Source organism: Ciconia boyciana, chromosome 10 (genome assembly GCF_034638445.1).
Source record: "Ciconia boyciana chromosome 10, ASM3463844v1, whole genome shotgun sequence".
Classification (NCBI taxonomy): Eukaryota; Metazoa; Chordata; class Aves; order Ciconiiformes; family Ciconiidae; genus Ciconia; species Ciconia boyciana.
The window spans coordinates 40,766,161-40,787,942 of record NC_132943.1 but is presented as its reverse complement, the minus strand read 5'-3'; the positions used below and the strand labels follow the sequence as shown (position 1 = coordinate 40,787,942).

At 45.2% G+C, this 21,782-nt stretch overlaps 1 protein-coding gene across 3 annotated transcripts in view; it reads right to left on the bottom strand.

The window, feature by feature from the left end:
* VWC2L (von Willebrand factor C domain containing 2 like) overlaps positions 1-21,782 on the bottom strand; it is a 55,470-nt gene that overhangs the window by 24,687 nt on the left and 9,001 nt on the right. Inside the window, exon 3 of one of the 3 annotated variants that reach the window (XM_072875062.1) lies at positions 8,651-8,780. The exons of 1 other annotated variant lie outside the window; for it this stretch is intronic. In XM_072875062.1, coding sequence (XP_072731163.1) covers positions 8,651-8,780 — 130 coding nt within the window. Of the gene's footprint in view, positions 1-287; positions 2,169-8,650; positions 8,781-21,782 lie in introns of those variants that run through there. One more of the 3 variants, XM_072875063.1, reaches the window with a different exon arrangement.

The following is a 21,782-nucleotide window of genomic DNA, read 5'->3' as shown; positions in this document are numbered from 1 at the left end:
ACAGACTCAGGATTTGGCTTTAGGCTTCTCTTGCAGCAAAACAGTTTACAGCAATGTAATTGGATAATAATGTCACTTTTGGTCTTTTAAGTTACACCAAGAAGCCGATCAGGTGGGGAACAGCAAGACCACGCCTGCTTTAATTTCAGCACTGCCCGGGCTGCTTGTGTTCTGCCAAAACAACCTCGTTTCCCAACCTGAATCTAGGAACTTTTTCCCCCCAAAAACCCCAAACCCACCCCCTCCTATACAATATACTATCATGATGATAGTGGATCTTGAACTACCACTGCCATAGGCTTGTGCACACAAATTTCAGCAACATTTTCCCAAGGGCAAACAATCACCGGTGAGCAGATGCTTCTTCATAAATATTTCTGAGTTTAAAGAGCAATGCAGACCATGTAACGTGTTTCCCACATCTCTGCGAGCTGTGTCTGCTTAATGAGAGCTTTGGAGCAAGTCCCATCCAGCAAATTACTTCTCACAATCCTCCCTGACCCTTCTCTTTAGGGTGCCTCCAGACATTAATTTTGAACGCTGCTGGGGTGGAAGCAGGGCAACATGGTTAGGACCCGGGGTACAAATTCAGCATAGCGGCTTTCAGCTCCTGCCTGGCCTTCGGCTGTCTGGCAGAGCCTTCTCCTGCCTTGTTTAATATGTGAATTATCCTTTTCTTGCTTCCTGCGGTTCTTCCAAAGGAAGAGAGCACAAACGCTCGGGAAGCATTAGCTGACCTGTAAGCATGCAGATGAACACGTCGGGTCGAAAGGGGCTGCTGTCCCGCTGGCGCCCTACCGCAGCACGCTTTGAACTGAGCTTCGCCCAGCAGCAGCCCTGTCACGCTGACGCTACACAGTCCAGCAGCTACCGCTTTGTGCGAGCACTGAGCTGTGTGATAGAGTTAATCACATTAAGCGCTGTTCAGTTCATGTCTTTTTTGTTCTCTAAAGGCTTTTCCTCTCCCTCGCCTCTTTTAGTCTCCCCTTCTTCTAAACTTCACGAGGTGGCAGATTCAGCTCAGCCCTCCTTGATGCTATCCAGCACCAGGATGGCTACTTTTGGAAAGTTTAACCTTTATATACCTTTCCAAAGCTTTTCACCATTATTAGATGACTCTTCCAACAGCTATGTCCACAGGGAGCAGGTCACAGTCGTGAGTCAGCAGGGCATTTAAGTATCTGGATAATCCAACTGCGTGAGATTTCCAAAAGCAACGGAGGGGCTAGCTCTTGACAGATGCTTACGCACCTAACTCTCATCAGCAAGTTCGGCATCTACGTGCCTGTAACCACTTGGCCCGAAGTGATGGAGGTGAACGAGCTCCACTGAAAATCAATTTCAGTGAAATGACTTCTTTTTTCAAGGAACAATAAAGCAAGTACTGAAGTATTTTGTCAGGTCGGTGACTGCCTGGCCCAAATATACCGCCTTGTTTTCAGTCTTGATCTTCTATCAGGTTTTAAACCAATCCTTTTTTCCCTCTGTTGGAAATCAAATCACTCCTTTAATTGAGCTAATAGGGCACCACAGTTTACATTCCTGCTGGTAAACACAAAGAACATTAGCCGACAAACAATCAAAAACGCATCTTTTGTAGTCTCAGGAATTGTCTTTTGCATTCAACCTTCCAAAACCATTGATTTTCAGAGCTGGCCACGAAGCCTCACTGCACTGGGTTCTGCCATCGCAATGTTAAGGCGGCTTCTACAGGTTCTGCAAAAATGGAAGACGACTCCTGATTTGGGGTGGCATCTCTCCATCAGCACAGCAGCGCTAAGGAGTCGGCTGCGAAACAACCACCAGCCCCCACGTGCTGGGCAAGCGCTGCCCGAAGAGGAGCAGGTCCTTCCCGTGACCCCTCAGCCTGCCATATGAATAGGCTGATGGTGGTGGGGTCAACCGAGTACCCAAAAAGCTGGCTGGCTGCCATGAATACTTCATCCACCAAGAACGAAGGGCGATGCGGCTATGCTATGCTAACCGGCTTCGGTCTCCGAGACCTATGAAGAGGATCATGGAGTCCAGCAAAGTCCGGTGTGGGGGACACATCTTCTTCTTGGCTGGTCACATTCAACTTGCATCTGCACAATCAATCAGCATATTGCATAGACTTTGACTGAAGGGGTTTTAACTGCAATCTTAAAATCTGGCCATTTCAGGAATTCCTGAAATAAATTAGAAGAGGAATTTTATTTAGTTGTTTTTTCTAAAGGAATTTCCCCATGGCTCCAAACCACTGTTTTCCATAAAGTAAATGAATATGAAGTCTTCTCTTGTCCTCTTGCCACATTTTCTGTGTCATGTTTATCCTGCAACAGTTGCATATAATCAAATGGCAGACAAAACATCCTCTCCCCAAAACCTTCCTTTTTTTCCTCAAACTTTTAGTAATTTTTTTCCACACTTCATTGATTTTTTTTGTCACTGATCATGTTAGAAGCAGATGCTTTCCAAAACAATGACCTGGAGATTCAGTGATCCACATCTTGCAGATAAATAACAAGCTATATTTATGCAATAAAGCACAGGTAACTTAATATCCAGGCACTGGATTATTCGATATTAAAATCTTGGCACTTTTCAAGATAGCCGATAATTTGGAACAATAGAGACCACGTGGGAAAGTTCTTTTTGTCAATATTGGTCAACAACTTGCACTGTTAATCCATTACCTTCACCCAAAATACAATAAATAATTTACACTTACACAGAGCCTTTTGTCCACCAAAATCCCAAAGGGTTTTGCAAAATAAACAGATCGCATTGCCCCCGTAAGACAATACCTGGGCACTGATTTGGTTGTCTCCCTGTTTCAGAAGGAAGAGCCCTGGTCATTGACTGCTTCACCATCATCTCTTTCTGCGGCATCTAGATTTTCCTGGGAGGCCTACCCACCCGCGTGGTAACCAGTATTAACCTTGCTTAATTTATGAAAGTAAATGAAGCTCCTGAACCAACTTCCACCCGGCGTGTGGCTGGGCAGGATGGGAACAGCCTGGCCTGGGGGCTGCCTGCCCACGTCCTGGCAGGAACTCCCCCCATTGTCCACAGCCGAGTTTTCTGAAGGGACAGCCCTTTGGCCCTTGGGGACTTCCAAAAATCTCCCACTTAGAAAAAAGGCATTTCTACATACCACTTGCTAGGAAAAGGCAGCCTCGAAGGTCAGCCCCCAGGGTGTTGCTCTACACAGCGGCGTGCAAAATTCACTTAGGGACACACGTAACGCATATTTGTTTGCTAAAGGAAAGGCTGCCCTTGGCTTCGATGGGCTGGGAAAATCCTCGGGGGGTTTCTGGGCAAAACATGCTGTGTTACAGAAGGAACAGACTGGGGTGCAGAATGCTTATTTCAAATTAACTCGAACGGAGAAATAATGAGCAGCAAGTTTACATTCTCAGGAAATTAAGAGAGAAGCTTAGGTAAAATGTGGATTTATATGCACGGAAATAAATTATTATTTACTTGCTTTTGTGCTCATGCCCTCAAAGATGAAGACATTTGTATGGAATTATTAATATTTATAGCATATTACAATAAATACCCATAAGAGCTTTGCCTGAATACATGCTATTTTACCAAGGTAAAATCTGTTGAAGGTCAAAGGGATCTTTTACTTGTGTGTGGAGGGCAGGATCTCTTTACTTTGAAATCTGTATCAACTGTGATAATTTAAAACTTTAATTAAAGACTCAGTGACAGATTATCTACAAAACATCTTCCTGCTGCCCAGTATTTCATCACGAATGTCTCCAGAAGCCCACACTAACGTGAGTAAGCACACTTGCCAGGAGGTATTTCATTGTGGACATGTTAGCTTTTATCTGTCTTGTTGGGTAACAAATTCTTTTGTTGAAGATTGGTGGCAACAAAAATTAAATTAAAAGGAAAACCAGACCCCAAACCAGAAATTTATAATGCTTATTCTGTCCATCCCTCAAGAAAATGAAAGTGCCAAGGCAAAGTCTATTTTAGCAATTGCGTTAATGTATGTGTAAATGGGTGAAGGCACCTTTGAAATACTCTGAAAAGAATTTTACACTTTCGAGAGGAAAAGTTAACAATTCTATTGTGGCATTTATTGGAATTTCTAAATTAATTTCCCTGACACAGCTGTGCCATAAAATCCCCCACGATGATGAATTTTTGCTAATGTTGAGATTATTTTTGGATACAATTCTGAACAAGCACTTCGTAAAATCAGGAGAAGATGGGTCACTGGGAACCCTGCACTGCCCTTTCCTTGCCTCCACTCCCCTCCAGCTTTTCCCCGAGCAGCTGCAAGGCTGCTAATTTGAAATTGCATCTGGTCTTTCTTCCACAGAGCAGCAAACGGGGACAGATGCAGAAGTGGCGTGAAGCTGAGCCCCCTTGGAGCACTGGGCAAAGATCAGCGTGTCGCCAACTCAGCCTGGCGCTGGAGGAAGGACCTCCAGGGCCACCCGGGGACTCCCTGCTGGAGCACATCTACTCACCCCCCCAGAAAGGGCATGTTGGGAGCGGGTGGTTTTGGCTCTGAACAAACAGCACTGGGCAAGGCGAAACGCAATGAATTTCTCCCTTTGTGCACAGCAGTAGGTGAGAGGAGTTCTGAGCTTGCAAAGAAGAGGAACCCATTTAATCTGGATCACAGATTAAACCAGATTAAGAGATAAGTGATGATACGCTGGGGATCCCCTACATCCCTGCATCCTGCATCCCTGCCAGGCCGTGTCCGAAGGGTTGAAGGAAACGTGAAGAGCAACCTCACAGCGATGCATATGGAAAGGCTCTAAAAACCACACGTCCCACCAATAATGAGGCTCAGCCCACAGCGGTGGATGGGCTTACGGGGAGGGCCAAGCAGAGGTTTGGGAATTAAGAGTTCAGGGTCAGGTGAGAAGATCCAGGGGAGGTATGAGGAACACCACGCAGGCATGTCTATAGCCCTGGACATGACAGGGACCTCGTGGCGGATTTTTGCTCGGAAAGGCTTCGGCATAAGCAGAGTGGATGGATGTTCTCGCTGAACTGCAGGAGAACCTGGGGGCAGGAGGGATAGCACAGATGGTGGCAGCCACGAGCTTGATTTTAACAGTGATAGGCAAGTTTTAGATCCCACAGAGGAGAGAGTTAACAATAGCTGACACACTTTTGTCTGGAGAAGTCACAATGACTAGAAATAACAACTCGGGGCCATAATTCTGCGGTCTGTCACTACCAGGAAATGTGAAATCCAGTGACCTTTCATCTCCGCGACAGAAACGCCGCACAACACCTGAAGCCATCGCCCTTAAAATCCACTCTGACAAATCGGACGATGGGACACGAAGGAGAAAACGTCCTCTCCCTCCCTCACCCCCAAATTTTAGCCTCCCAGTGAACTCCGCCTGCTCTGCGTGTGATGTGGTATCTCCTGCTGAGCAGAGCCAGCTTTGCATGAGCTACACCGCATTTAGCAAAGCACAAGATAACAATTCTATTTCTTTTGACAATAAGGAATAAATCTCCAAAGCTACTTGTTCAGACTGCTCTTAAATGATGGTAGAGGGAGGAAAATTGATATTGGCTTTTTATGAATCTTCAGGTCAGGTATGTTAGAATCAACAGATTTTTGCATTAGCCTCACTGCTTCACAGCACTTTTGCCCTTGGCAAGACATAATTAAGAAAGGCATGAAAATCTATCTGAATGTATTGAGAGGAAATTATTCTCCTGTTAATGGCAGCAACAGCTAAACAAGCAGGCAAGCCATGCTGCTAGCAGAGTGCAGCAAATGATGCAGGGCTGTGTTTTAACCTAAAACGAGGATTTTCCTTACCAAAATTTTAAGGAGTAGCTTTTGAAATGAGGATTTGCACTGCATGTTGTTCTGGGGATTAACTTTTTTTCCCCCCAACAGCTGTATCCCTTGAGCTCTCCTGTTTGCCAGTCCAAAATGATGACCACAGGGTCTGAGACTAAGCTAAAATCTTTTCATCACACTGAAACATGGCTCTCTAACTGTCTTCACCACTTTGGTGGAAAGCAAAAGCTACCGGATGGAAGGAAAAAACAAATAAATTTAAAAAAAAAGGAGGGGTTCAGTCATTTAAGTGGGTCTGTCAGCTTGCGTTATCTTCATGCATTTGTGAAGGCGAGCTTTAATTGACTGGCTGCAGTGGAGAGCCGAAAGATAAAATCTTGGTTTCGAGATGAGCAGACAGCTTAAAGCGTTGCAATCCTCATTCATTAGGATGTGTCAGAGGGATTCAGAGGGGGGAAGAGACACAGCAACGTCTGTTATTCTTTCACATGAAGTTCCCAAAATGTAAGAGGGAGCCACTTGGAGCCACATCCAAGAGCAGTAACAACATTTGCTCTTCAGATTCCCTGTGACAATGGAGACTTATCTTGGCGCCTACTTATTTATATCACTTTGTGAATTATTTCATTTCATTTGCGAAGGATAAAGCCAAAACTACAAGCATTGGCCAACTATTAGCCAGTCAGCTCCAGCTGCAGCAGGAGGAGCAGAAAGCCCTGCCAGCTGGGGGTCTCGCATCTCATCCCTACAGCCAGGCTGGGACACAAGAGGGGCTCGGCTCCCCTCCACAGTACCCCCCACGCAGATATGCTCCTCGATCCCAAGGAACAGCCATGCCACCGTGCCACCTCTCCCCTTCATCCGCCGCTGGCTCAGAGCTCTGCTGCAAGCCCCCGTCTCCCTGGCTCCAGAGACCAGGATCCCCAAGGCATGTAGGCTGCTCTTAAGAGGATGGTAAGAAATACTTCCCTGCCTAAAACAGGTTTCCGAGAACTTTGTATCTCCAACAGACGAGTGAAGAGAGTGGAGAAATTTGGCAAAGCCTTGGAGGAAGCCTCCTGGCTTCTAGTTGAGGGTCCCAATCTACACTGTGCCCTGGAGCCCCTTCAGCAGGTGGCTGATTTTCCTTCTGTCCTCTTGTCCTTGCTCCCATCAGTAGGAGTTGCTGCTTTCCTGGTTATCTGGGCACCCCGCCTGTTTTTGGAAGAAAGATGCTGCCCACTCCTGGTCACCAGGGATGTTGGGGACTGCAACACGGAAAGCCACCAACCCCCAAAGCGGGGGAGTCTGGTTACTGGGGGAAATGGTCACGGTGGTGAAGGGTTGGTAGGGAAATCCAGCAGCTCCTGGATCTGTGTGAAGCCACCTTTGAGTCTGCACTCCTGGGAAGCCTGAGTGATGCTCACAGTTTGGATTTGTGTGACGCGAACCAGATGGGAAGGAATCAGCAAGTGCGGCCACCGTAAATGAGGGAGATTCAGCATGGTACCCTATAGGCGATGGGAACACAGAGGCCAAACACACACGAGCGGTGTTTGTTCAGGTGTCAATGAGTCCGAGCTACGGTGACAGGAACGGCAATGGCCACTGTTACCCCTCCCAGTCATCAACCCAAGACATCAATCTTGCTGAGTGCGATGGGAAACCTCACACCCAAGTGCACCAGGCTATAGGCGAAGGTGGTGGATAGAGCTGGTTAACATACCTTTTCTCTGAAGATCATCAACAACAACAAACCAATGAAATTTCCTATGAACATTTTCTGCTTTTCAACAGAAACATAAAACTCTAAATGAAAATCTTTTAAAATATTTTTGAGTAAAAATCATGGTTTAATATAAAACTCAGGATTTCAAGTAGTATTTTTGGTGTAATTTTCCAGACCGGTCTTAATTTTGCCAATTTCTTTAGTAAAAATATTTTGCATTTCCAACTGCTTGCTTTTTCTCTGTCTTAAAGAGCAGAAAATGTGTTGAAAATGTTATTTCTTTGGAAACATTTTCATTTAGATCCAAAAGCAACCATTACTCTTATCCAGCAGCAGTGATGTATGTAAGAGGAAATATATATGGGTAGTGAATTCCAAACACGAGAAGATGAGTCTAAGCAGCCATTTCTTATATGTTAAGAAAGCCATGAAGAGGTTTATGTGAAGCTAGCTCACCTCTTAATCTGTCTTCGTATCTACATTAGGAGAAAGGTGCTTTTCCAGAGACATACGTGCGTATGGGCTGCGGTACAAGACCAGGGAGACCTTCTTGGAAACATATTTATTTTCCAAAGGGGTACTTTCAGTCATCCCAAAACCTTTCTCGAAAGGATTGCTGAATCCGTCTCCAATTCATGAAATCGTTTCAGCAGGACAATGAGGGCCAACGCTACCCATACAGACTCCAGCACACAACCTACAACATTACAGGCTTGGTGGGTGTCTTACTGGTCCCAGGGGGAGCTTTGCCATTGATTTTGGTGAGTTTTCCCCTGGTCTTAAGTAATAACCATTGGCTTCTTAATTTAGGGACAAAGACTCTCTCTTTTCTTATATACTTGATTTCATGTTAGACTAATTATGAGAAAAAAGCAAAGATACCAAACAACTATCACCGATATCAGGGCTCAATCCTATAAAACCTTACTCAAGTCAGCAATCCCATCAGCTTCAATGAGAAGACACAGGCCATGAAGGGCAGACTTAATTTTCACAGTTCCCACCTCGTAACTGAAGCCCGCATGCAAGGACAAGTAACAGCCCCAACGCCAGCCTGTGCCGATGGAAGCAAACCTTCTGGCGATGCATCGTAATAACATTTTAATGAAATGTTTCCTTTATATCTCTTTGTTAAAGCCAATACAGTACTTTCTTACCATTTTTGCAGATAGGACAACACTGTTCTGGTTCATAGACTGGGTTGACACACTCGGGAACTGCGCAGTCTGCTACAACACAGTGAACTTCATTGCTGGGCTCGCAGCGACACCATTCGCATGGCGAGGGCTAGGAACAAATCTAAAATTAGCCCATTTCCTCCCGTAGCTCACAAGTTTGCAACATTTCTATCTTGCCATAAGATAAACACATCAGCGTTTAATACCTCTTGACTGCATTCATTCATCATGGGTAATACAAATTAACCTATAGGACAAAGTAGCAACATCTGAAATAGGCAACTAGAACATTTGAAAAAAAACAGTGAGCATGATACTTGTTTTCCCAGAGAGGGTGCCGGGTTTTTTAGCTTTTGTCAGACTTCAGCTCCCTTCATCAAAAAGACTGAGCTGAAGCCCCTAGGTTGTACTTCTGCTCTGTTGTTATCTTACACATTTGGCCAGCAGCAGAGCAGGATTTTTGGAAGATCACGAGTGGTGGTTCCTCCCAGGAAAGGAGGACAGGGTGATTTTCCAGATCGCACATAGCTCACGTAGACCACCACTGCCAGCAAACCCCAAGCTGTCGGAAAGGTGCTTCTGGGGTGGCCTGTCCATCTGCCAGCCTCTCAATGTGCTTTCATTCCCACTTTTCAGAGCAGAGGAGAACAGCGTTGCTCTTGGAGGGGCAAAAACATTCTATTCTGTGTTTGTGCAGCACCTGCATCAGGGGTCTGTAAGCACTCCCATAACATAACCATTAGCTCTGGTCCTGGCCCCACTCCTGCCTGTTTCAACAAGGTTTCTGAACAACTGCCTCACACAGAACATGTAAATAATTAAGAGCCTGAATAATTCTGCTGAAGTCAGGGAGCTCTGGATTAAAGCACCCAGCTAAATGGTGTCACTTCATCTCCATCAATTCAAACAGGAATCTCTATCTGCCTCCAAATAGTCGAGAGTTGTCACTGTCTCACCCTTTGAAAAGCTGTGGAAATCTGTTGAAAAATAGAAAGATCAGTGTTTTAAGGTTCCCAGAGTCCTTATGTGTGTGCAAGTGTGATGAAAGGACAACAACAGAGCTAAGAAAGGAGACTACGGGGAGAATTTGAAAGGAAAATAACTTCCTTTCAGTACATGTAGGTTCAACACCTAATTCCCAATTCCTCAGCAACAGTAGGTCCACCACTAACACTCGAACGAGTAAATGTGGGTATTGGAAAAAAAATCTGCTTTCTGTTGCATTGGTGGGAATCTGCGGCAATGGGAATGCCTCCATATTAAAAAAAAAAAAAAAGTGAGATGCAAAGGAAAGGAGGATTCATTCCCATGTGTTTCAGACCCCAGTGATGCGTCGCTCATTTCTACAAGACAGATACAACCTGTGAGCCCTGGTTCTGGCAGGTACAAAGCTTTTCAGTTCACCTCTAAGAACCTCCATATGTCTTGAGTCAAATAATTTATTCCCAGGAAATTCATTTCTACCTTAAAATGCACTAATTAAAGCTTCCCTTGCTTTGTCTCAGCATCTGCAGTCTATAATTCCCATCACCTCTCATTTGCTCACGGCTTTGGCAATTTAGATAAAATCAGCACTCCTTGAGCAAGGGAAGAAGTCTGTGGAGGTGGAATTCCTCTCTCTAATTATCTTTCCACATTCAATCCTGCTTTGATTTCTGTCTGAAGCACCAGGAATCTAAATTCATTTGACTGACATTTCTTATTCAAGGCTATTTAATAAGAAGAAACAATACAGAAGAAAATAGACAGAACTATTTGCTGAGGGATCAATAAGAAAATTGCTGCTTTGTTTTTACTCTTTTTAATGGCTAATTACATGGAGCAGTAGAACTAGAGTTTGTGATTTGTGGAGGCTTTCACTGATGTATCCTTCAGGACTTGTCCCCATCTTCACTACTACAGTGGCTGCAATGCTGAGAAATATGTGACGCATTTCCAGGACTGCAGCCCAATCTACGGCTTAAAGATGATCAGCACAAGTAGAAGATGCCACTGAACGACCCTGCAACTGAGTAAATGAGACATGACATACACATCTTTTGCTTTTGCGTTGTTGGTGTCACCTGAAAATGACACTGTAATAAACCATGATGTTGCCTGACACTGAAAGCAGCTTTTCAGAAGGGAAGAACCACACACAATGAAAGAAGGAAAGCACACCTCAGTGGTACAAGGAACGAGCAGCCAGCAAATTAAAAGGCTGCTTTGGTATGAACGACAAGACTTTTCTCAGCCATCTCCTCTTCCCCATCTTATCAAGTTCAAGGTACTTGGTCTTGCCTCTAGGATCTTCCTCCATCTGACTACTTTCTTCGCTTGCCAGTGCCCCTTACTGTGGCTCTTATCCACATGCTCACCTCCATGGGTGACTCCAGCCTTCCTGTCCACTTATTTTATGAATGTTGAGGTACCTCCTCCCATGGGATGTGCTCTGGGATCTGATTTGCAAACCCCTGCCCTTTCAGAAAGGACCTTGCCCCAAGCACACTGATTGAGCATCTTTTTACTGTTGTCTGTGTGCTCTGCATCCCTGCTATTAATTTCCCTGGAGCTACCCTTGTCGTGGAATAACTATGGGACATTGGCCAAAAGAGTCTTCTATTTATTTACATAGGCATTATGTAGACCAAGCAGCAAAATGACAAACTGGGAACCAGTGAAGAACAGGGAACCAGTGAAAGATGTCCCAAAGTTTTGTTTCCTGATTCTTCCATCTACCTCATTTGCTCTTATTTTTCTCCAGATCACAGCAGTTTGTGGTCAGTGGCGTTCCCACCCACATGCTGCTGCTTCGCTTGCTCTCTGTCCCAGTGCAAATACTGCTCATGATTAGGAGCGTTTCACAGGATCCACTAAGCAGCTCTGCCAATCCTTGCAAGTCCCAGAACCTGGATTTAAAGATTTATCCCTCACGGAAGGGGGTGGTTTACACTTTTGTAGCCATTGAAGTTGAAACACCAGCTAACACCAGTGCCTGAAGAGAAACTCTCATCCCTACTGAAAAACAAAGTTGAAAAAATGCAGAGGGTTTCTGAAGTATGAAGGAGAGAGGACACAAATCAGAGGCTATGCCATTCCCACATGGACAGTGCAAACGCTTTATTGGTGTCCCTTAAACTGGTATTCCAGAAAAAGTGTTTGGGCCAGAAGACGATTTATTCACTCCACCCGTCCAAGGCAGAATAATCTTAGAAGACTCTCTCGGGAAGGATTTGTTAGGAAGGATTTCACGAGATGTTGGTGCAGAAACGTTCTTCTTGCCATTGTTCAAAAGGAAAGGATATTCATGGTGCCCAGCCATAACATGGATACGTGTCCACACAACAACTGCATGGTCCCTTACTGTTCAAGGTATGTTTTAAGAAATGGACCTATCATTAAAACCAGAGGAGCAAACTGGGTCCTTTTGTAGAAGGTATCAGTGCAGCATTTTGACTTGGGAAAACTAGTGCAAAGCACCTGAAATTCATTTTACCCAATGTCCACTTACAACTGGGGTGAGAGCACCAACCCTCAGAACTAAGTGATGAAATACGTTCTTTGATATTGTTGTCAGTGCAGGGGCCAAGTCGAGCCAAGTTGGTGGGAAGCAGACGTGGCCAACATCTAACCACCATTCAAGGGCTTTTGAGGACAGCTGAAGTGGGACACAGAGCACAAAGGACCTTCTCAGTCTCAGTACTGATCCTGGTTCACATCTTCTTCGGCCAGTTGCTTCAAAGAGACCAAAGAAGCACAAGGATGTGGACCCTACACACCCCTGTTTATAACCACACCTAAGATCACGGCCCAACTTCTATTTCTCTTCTGGACTATTGATCTCAAGGAGGACTGTGACCCCAGGTTTGGCTGGGAGGGCAGGTTCACTCCCTGCTTCTACCAGGGGATGGCTTCATCCCACACAGCCGGGCGGCTGGAGGAAGGAGCCAGCGCTCATCCAGTTGCATGGCTGGAAAACCTTCGTCTCGGGTGCTGTCAAATGGGAAACATCTGCAATCAGCAGAGTTTAACAAAGAAAGAAGGAAGGACAATTAAAACAGAGAATAGAAAATATGTCTGGCTAACAAAGATTTCATGTGCATAAGCACATAATGATAAACTTAATAGATGATATAAACAAACAAACAAAAAAGGCAGCAAAGGAAATGGAATGAAAAACAAGATACACCCTGAGCAGGGGAAATCAGGAAGCCAAACAAGATGTGGATACCGTATCTCCTAATCTTCACTCTCACTCCCATACAAACCAGCTCCCCACCATTTTCACCTTCTTTTTAGAAGTAAATGCCAGCACATGTAGGAAGGAACATGAGCCAGCAGTGTCTGAACATAAGCCGGCAGTGTGCCCAGGTTGCCAAGAAGGCCAACAGCGTCCTGGCGTGTATCAGGAATAGTGTGGCCAGCAGGACTAGGGAAGCGATCATCCCCATGTACTTGGCACTGGTGAGGCCGCACCTCCAATACTGTGTTCAGTTCTGGGCCCCTCACTACAAGAAGGACATTCAGGTGCTGAAGCATGTCCAGAGAAGGGCAATGAAGCTGGTGAAGGGTTTGGAGGACAAGTCTGATGAGGAGCACCTGAGGGAACTGGGGTTGTTTAGCCTGGAGAAGCAGAGGCTGAGACCTTATCGCTCTCTACAACTGCCTGACAGGAGGTTGTAGAGAGGTGGGGGTCGGTCTCTTCTCCCAAGTAACAAGTGACAGGATGAGAGGAAACGGCCTCAAGTTGCATCAGGGGAGGTTTAGATTGGATATTAGGAAAAATTTCTTTACTGAAAGGGTTATCAAGCATTGGAACAGGCTGCCCAGAGAGGTGGCGGAGTCACCATCCCTGGAGGTATTTAAAAGACAGGTAGACGTGGCACTTTGGGACATGGTTTAGTAGGCATGAAGGTGTTGGGTTGATGGTTGAACTAGATGATCTTAGAAGTCTTTTCCAACCTTAATGATTCTATGATTCTATGATTCTGTGAATTATGATTGCTAACATCATCCAGCTACTCCTCACAGTCATAAGGGGCTCCCTCTCTTACGGGGTTAGGCACCACATGGGTGATTTAGTAGCTTTACTCGGCTACTAGGTTTCATAAAACCACAGAAATTTCATACCTCTGAGAGATCTACACTTGAGCGCTCCAGCAGGCCCTCAAGTCATCCAGAAGGACTGGTGGACAAACAGAAAGATCGCATGATCAAACAATTCTTCAGGAAAATAGCCTAAAATACTCATTCTTTCCAAACTTAAGGGAGAGGTGAAGAAAAGAAAATGGAAAATTGAATTAAAAACTCAGTGTCTAAATCTACTCTTTTATGCTTTTCTACAGCTGAAGAGATCTGAATCAAACATTTTTTTACACAAAACTTCAAGTTTTTAGGCAAGATCTCGCAAGAAGCTTCTGCAAGACCGAAGCTTTACTGCACCTGAGCCATCTCATTTAGTCATAGAAATTCTCTTGTCCCAAATACTTACTGAACCTCCCCTGTATTTCACCCTTAGCTCATGCCTTGTCCACAACTACAGCACCCTAAGCCACCTCTCCGCTGCCCCAAACATGCAAAAGACTTCTCTATAACATGTAGATTGCTCTGCAAAAGCTTATTACTGAGTAGTAAGTATTCTCCTTGAGTGAATGGAGGAAGCATATATATGTATACATGAAACATTATACTGCAGCCCTCCTCTTCCCTGCCTCCAATAAGGATTTCTCTGTCTACACGTCTGCTTGTCAATCACTCTCAGCTGCTTCTACACAAACATCTCTAGAGAGGTGGAAAGGGAGTGATTTACCTAAGACAAACGAAAATCTCTGAAGATGACATCTGATTGATACTTTTTCTTTACCTGTTTGTTCTGTCAATCAGAAGCAATTTCCCTCAGTTTTTGCTCTGCTGTCACATTCACCAGGCTAACTGTGGTTTCCAAGTGTGCTCATTTCAGTCCTGTTATCTGGGCTGTCACCCTGCTCAGAAGAGATCTCAGACCAAGTTTTAAGGCTGCAGGCTCCTGTGATCAGCTGTGATTAATCCAGCTGGCTTCACTCAGACTGGGGGTTTGAGGCTCATACCTCTCCAGGAGCTGGGAAAATGGTGCCCATTTTCCACGCAGCCGTCTGAGAGCAAACTGTTATTTGGCACCTAAGTATTTCAAGAGCCAGTGGACCTTATATCATTAAACCAGACTGTACACAGACCCATTACTCCTTGAGACTTCCCACTCTATGAATTTAGATGCCAGTTCCTGATTTCCTCCAGGCATGTTTAGCACAGCCACTTCCTCAGACTTTGGACCTCTCCTCACCTTTTCAAGAAAAGACTTTGCATTGCGTGGCACTTTCTTCGTACCCAGGTTTCCAGCCTCATGGAAGAAGGTTTACATGCTAGCTGGAGCTAGCACACAGGCTGCTCAAAGCTACTGCAAATCCTTGCAACTGCCCTCTAGTCATCTGTTCTGAGATCCAGTTAGCAGGATTTATTGGGCTGCTCTCTTCCTCCTCCTTCCTACACTCTCCAGCTAAGCTTGAAGAGGGTGTTTGTACAAGAATATCCCATAATCCCATACTCGAAGACTTCATCTCATTGACAAGGTCCCATGAAGTGGTCACATAGGGACCACGTCCTCATGCTGTCTGACTATGGCACAACAGCCCTTCATTAATTATACACAGCTACTAGCAAACAACTACAGAGCAATACAAACTTTACAACTATTCTATCACAAATACTTGACATTTCTTTTGAGGAAGGAAATAGAAAAGCTTCATGTAAGTGTTTACAACCATCTAATCATGTTACAATAGACACATACTGATCATCATGCAGGGGCTGTTCAAGTTCGCAGAAGACAATCTAAGTACTTCCACTGAATTGAATAGACCTGCTATTGTGGCCTGTGATGCTTTTCACAGTCAAATAGCTATATTTACAAAATGGGCAGAATGACTGGAGAAATCTGCTTGGTTGACTGGAATTTGAAGTGGTGTATAACCAAGAAATTAAGCCAGCGGGCTTGCCTTCTGAGCCCCATGGAAACCCAAGGATCCATCACACCAGAGCAAATGCAGAGCAGATGCCAGGACTCCTGATATCACTGCAAACCTTAATCAGGCATGTTAGCTCCCACCTCCTTTAACCACCAAAAAGGAAATGGTGCGTATGCCCTTTCTAGATTATACTGGAAAGGGACAAAATGCTTTTCGTGGTAGTTTTACTGAATACAGAGTTGCAATGCTTTCTCCCCCTTTGAGAACATGATTGAAAACAAAGTGCAAACCCTTTAAAAAGAAGGAGATGCCATCATCTCCATTCCTACCGATGTCAAGGTGGTTTTGAATGCAATGGAATTGCATTCAATTCCACTGCATTCATTCAATTGCATTCAATTCCATTGATTGCATTGCATTCAATTTGAATGCAATGCAATTGAATGCAATGCTTCTGCACGCAGTTGTCAGTACCTTGCCTTAGATTCAGATCCCCTAGTTGTATCCACACGCATCTCCTGCCTACATGTCCCCAGGAAGGACTGGATGTGTTCCATCCCCTGCGACTGCTGGACTCCAAGGGAAGGAAAGCTGAAAACCATTGCTGCTGCCAATCTCTCCATCTCTCGGTTTTCAAGAGACTGTGTGCCAGCACTCATATGGATAATCACATTCAGCCTCCCCCCTCAGACAGGCTCAACTGATAGCATCCTGCTCTATGCAGATAAAAACAGCAGGAAAAGCAGAGCGATGTAAAGTGAAATCTGTCAAATTGGGCACTTACATCTTAAGAATAGCTGTAACTTTTAATGACACTAAGGACAATGGCAATTCTGACGGAAATGATTTTTGTAGCTACAGTTTCAGGTGGTGAATTTATTGTCAGGAAGCAAGAAAGGGAAGAAAGTTAAAAAGGACCTGATGAATAAAATCGGAGGCAAAAACAGTTTCTGCATTACAGCTGAGGTGGGAAGTCATAAACCAGGGGAGATGAATAAAAAAGAAACCGGGATAGCATTCATCGAAGATACTCCTGGAGTCAAAATTAGAATCATTTTCATTGTTATTGAAATTGCCTGTGATCTCAGGCAGATTAGCAGGAGACTGCAGGGAAGTTCAGAGAAAGCTTTCAACTGAGACATTTTGCAGGTGCCAAGCTGCGGAGAAGGGGCTAGCGAGCGAGTCCCACTTGAAGGTGAGACTGAAATCAGCCCACTTCTCTTCTGGGCTGCTCACTTTGCCTTTACTATTAGCAGTGCATAAATAACTGTCTAAATGGTGTTACAAGTTTGGTAAATGGCTCTTTTTTGTGTGGGTGTGCTAATACAAGCACTTGCATGGGGCAAAAATGTCACTCATTTTTGTCACTTATTTAAAAAAGAAATCAACCATCCAGCTAGTGGAGACCCAGTATCAATTAAGCTACGGAAATCGTAATGACTTGGCTTTTCCACAGGTGGAAAGTTCCTCATATAAACAATCCAGTGAGTGATTATTAGACGAGTACAATCACTGAAAATGCCATCAGGTTGCAAATGATTTTGCAACAGGAAAAAAGTACTAAGTCATTAGATAATTTATTTGCAGTGAAAAACTGGAGCTGTATCCTACTTAAATGGAGCACTAGCAATACAAATGAACTGTGCCATCCAAAAATTGAAAAATGCTTGCACCATACTGCAGATGGGCTAAAACAAGGAGCTGGCTTCCAAGAAGCAGCAGAAGTGGATGCTGAGATCCTGTATTTCTAAGGGAGCCCCCAACACGCACACAAGCATTACTAACGTAAGACCGAAATGAAATGACAAATTTCCCGCTCAACTGAAAGGACAAGAGAGACACAAATACGTTACTGAAAACATTTTCTATAAATGGTGACTCCATCCTATACTCAAAGCAGCCCCATCACAAGGAGGCTGAAGATGACTTGCCTATTTTCTTAGCCTACAGGTGTTGCAGCTCTCCAACCAAAGCTCGATTTTAGTTACCCCTAACTGCTGCTTGTCCATTCACAGCTACACGAGTCTTTCCAGCAGGCTGGTGACCAGGCTTGGATTCTGGAGATGGAAAGGCATAAAGATGCTGCAATCCCCCCAGGTCATGTATACCTCTCGTCCCCTCAGCCCCAGACCATGCCTGTCCATACCTGGAAACAATATTATCCCTGCCATCCTTTTGTAAAAATTCCTGGGGAGCTACGACAGACCAGTAAGCCAGATGAGGGAGAGATGCACAGAAGATGTGCCTCACCGTGGGTATCCTGGACCCACATCTGATTATTTGGGATTGTGATGGCATTAGGAGCTTTGTACTCATATATTTGCTATGTGCCACAACTTGATGGGTTTAAAAGGCCCCTGGAACCACGTCTGGGTCTGGAGAGTGACTCCTCCATTAGCTGATGAGAGAGAGACAACTTGAGCCCAGCCCTGGCCCTTTTTCCACGGGAGCTGTGTATCTGCAGCCTCATAGTTGTTTTCCTCCCTTGAGAGCAGCAGTGGAGCTTTCCATACCAACATGACTCTGCACTTTTTTTGGTAAGAACTCTCTTTGTTTTGATATATGTCTCATTTTATTCCTGACAATAGTTGCACCTCACCTACCCTGGGGCTAAGGGGACTGGAGGTCTCCATTACTTTGGTGATAATTTTTATGACTCTATTACAACAGTTCTTTAGTTCAGACATGCCCAGTGCACAGGGAACAGGACTCCTTTTGAAAGGTTACAGATATGACAGATGGGACTGTGGCTCCAATGTGCGATGCGCAGCCTCGTTCGGACACAGACAAAATGTTTGCGTGTGCTTCACATTTGTTAAGCTCCTTTTAATATCAATAGGGAAAGCGAGCCCAGCTGGCAGCTTCCTGCTCTCCATTCCCTCCCTGTTGGCTCTTGCAGTGAAGGAGCCTCGTCTAGGAGAAAGCCTCCTGGGGCAGGGAGAAAGGAACCAAGGACCTGGTCAGAAAGGTGACCCGTTTTACATGTGTTTTCCCTATACCTGAATCTGCTGTTTCCTCCTTCATTCATGCTGAAAGATGGGAGAAAGTGGCGAGATCAACTCTATGTACTGATAAAATACTGAATTTGTATTAAGGAGGTAGGTATAACATAACCAGCCATCACTGGGGAGGAGATCTGGATCTTGGTCCCACTCCTTCTCCTGCAGTTTTCTGTCTGGATCATCAGATGCACTTTCCACAGCCACAGTACAGGCCAGGTAGATTTACACCAGTGACGGATTTGGCCCTGTGACTCTTCTACTCACAAGATACCCAGCTGATGGCTGTTCGGCCGAACTGAATGCGATCTTTGGGGTCAGCCTGCTTTGTCTGAAGACAAGCTCCGTGTCCCCACACAGCTCAGGCAGCTGGAAATGACCATCCTGGTGGGTGACTCCTGGCTGGGTCATGGCAGCCAAGGGAAGGTGTGAGCTCCTCTTGCTGTAGGCCCCACACTGCAGACTTCAGTGCAGTATCACCCTCAGCCTCAGCGTTTCACACAGTTTTGCACCTCTTGCGCCCTAAAAGAAGCTGGTCCCACCCCGCTGGTGCTGCCGTGGGAGCTCCCGCGTCCCACCGGCACACCAATATGCCCCCTCCTTGCCCCCAAAGAAGCAGCTCTTTCCTCAATGCTTTGCTCTTGCTCACCTCGGCCGAGCTCAGGATTCCCTCCAGCATGGGAGCTGGAGACAAGAGCTCATTGCTGATCTCCATGAACATGCCCTGTTGCTGTATTGCTTTTTTCTCCTCCCAAAGAAAGACATGTTGGCTGAACCCAAGTCTATGTCCAAGGAGCGGTTAGGAGCTGACTTGCTTTTTTCCTTTACATTGCTGAGAGTACGGAAGCTGAAGGGTGCTGAGCACCCACAACTACATCTACATGCACATCCCCTTCTCCTTTGCTTCTCCAGGCCCTGCTTCAAAGCCTCATCCTGCCAAGCAGTGAGTTGTGGTTGTACCAGTGGGTTAACGACACGTGTCTGCTTGGGTTTGCTGTGGTTTTGGTCTCCTTTGCTCCTGGGCTTTGACACCGGTCCTGTTTTCATTGCATGTTGAGAGGTGGGAGGGGGGCAAGTACATCCTACCAAATACTGACTTGTTCCTGGTTGCTTTTTCTCTCTCATTCTCCATTATCTGTAGTTTTTTGATAGCCTAGCCTACCTTCTTACTTTCTGGCAGCTGGCAAGGCGCATGAGGCTTCATGGGAGCTCCCTCAGCCAAATCCTTATCTCAGGTCAGCATCATGCAAACTCCCCAGAGGAGCAGCTAACTGGTACCGAACTTCACACCAGTGTAACATCCCAGTGGGACACCTGTGATCCATGAAGCTGCAGCAGTTCACAGCAGCGGAGAACCTGCCTCACCTGCCCCACAGAATAAAACAGCTCTTTACTAGCTCGCACTATGGAGCAGGCATTTTCCAAATTCCCCTGTCTGCCCATTGTATCCAGTTGCCATTGCTTAAACCCTCAGGAGAGAAGCCAGCAGAGTCTGGGAGGTTTCTGTCCCTCAGGGGATGTTATCACATTTGGTTACGAGCACAAGCTGGGAAGGATGTGAAATGAAAACGAGTTTGAATAGGTTGCCTGCGATGAGAGAATACGCTGGGGTCTGCTAACACAGGGAGCACACTGGGTTAACCCTCAGTCAGAAAGGTTTTCCTGCCCGGGATGACCACAGTTAACAGACTGAGAGATTCCCTGCTTCGAGGAGCTGCTTCAAACCCTGAGGCTCCTCCAAGCATACCAATTTTATTATAATTCCCAAAGAATTACCTCTGAACTGTACCACAGAACAGAGAGTAAGGAAGCCTAACGCTACGTGTATTTTTATTTTGCAACTAGACTGAGCGTTGTCATTACATGATTTATCTAATTATAGTCTTAAAAACAATAACTACGATAATTAGCTAACTGAGCATTATTTTTAATGAACGCAATTCTGCGTAAAGCACATTCCAGTACCAACAAACACACACCTGCACTTCCCCTCGCTCTGGTAGGAAACGGTCGTGTAAAAAACTTCTCGCCAATCTGTCAACATTTCTACGGACAACATCTTTCTTCACAAGCTGACGACTTGAGGACCTCATGCTCACCACCCCTACAAAAATATCTTGGGTGACAAGATGGACATAGCTTAGGAGAGACAAAGGACGAGCGCTTCTCTCCTTGGCCTCACTGAGCATTGTCCGGCACGATAATAAAGCCTCAGACTTGATTCTACCACTCTTGGAAGGAGCCGGTAACAGTTGCATGTACTACACAACCCATTTTCTTAAGAGCACAGCTCCAGCAGCAATGGAGGGGAGAGGAAGTGCCAGAGCCTCTTCTCCGGCTGTGCAGAGATATCTCCTCTCTTTCAGTAGCTCTCTGGACAGCCCCCAAATCTGGAAGCAAGCAGAGCCGATGGGCTATTTCCCGGAGCAAATATCTGAAAGCCCAGCCACAGCTTTGGCGGTACAAATGTTGGGCACGTGCTCGTTCCTGTGTCATGTTTACTGGAAAAATACCAATCCCTTGGGCTTGCACATACAGGCCAAATTCCGCACTGCACTCCTGCACCGGTGCACTGTGATTAAAGCACGGGGGCTTCTGCTTAATCCCTCGTGGTTTTTAATCATGCTGATGCTTGAGTTTTGGGTCTCATCTATATCAATGGGGAGCTTTGAGAGAGTATGTGTGTAGCGGAGCCAGCGCCACTGACCTTTTGGGGCCTCCATGTATTACTGTGATCTGGGGAAAACAACAGCATGGAAAACAACAGCCAAATTCTGAATACAGCCCATCTTCTTTCACCTATTGTAATAAAATACTTGTGCATAATGTAATATATATGTTATAGAATCAGTAGCTAAGTATATAACATAATTTAAAAAATAGGTATCGCTATAGATCAATATGTGACATGCCTATCTTTTAGTATGTTTTCTTGGTACAAATTATGACAGAAATACAGTAAGTCAGTAATTTCAGATTCCTTTGCATAGACATTGTCACTGTAATTTTGCCAGGAGGGAGATAATAAATCATGCTTTTCCATCTGACTGATGTTCTGTTTCCCCTGTCTGATTTCAATGGCTGTATGCTATCTTCAGAGCTGGCATTGTTCATGGCTCCTTTTATTAAAGC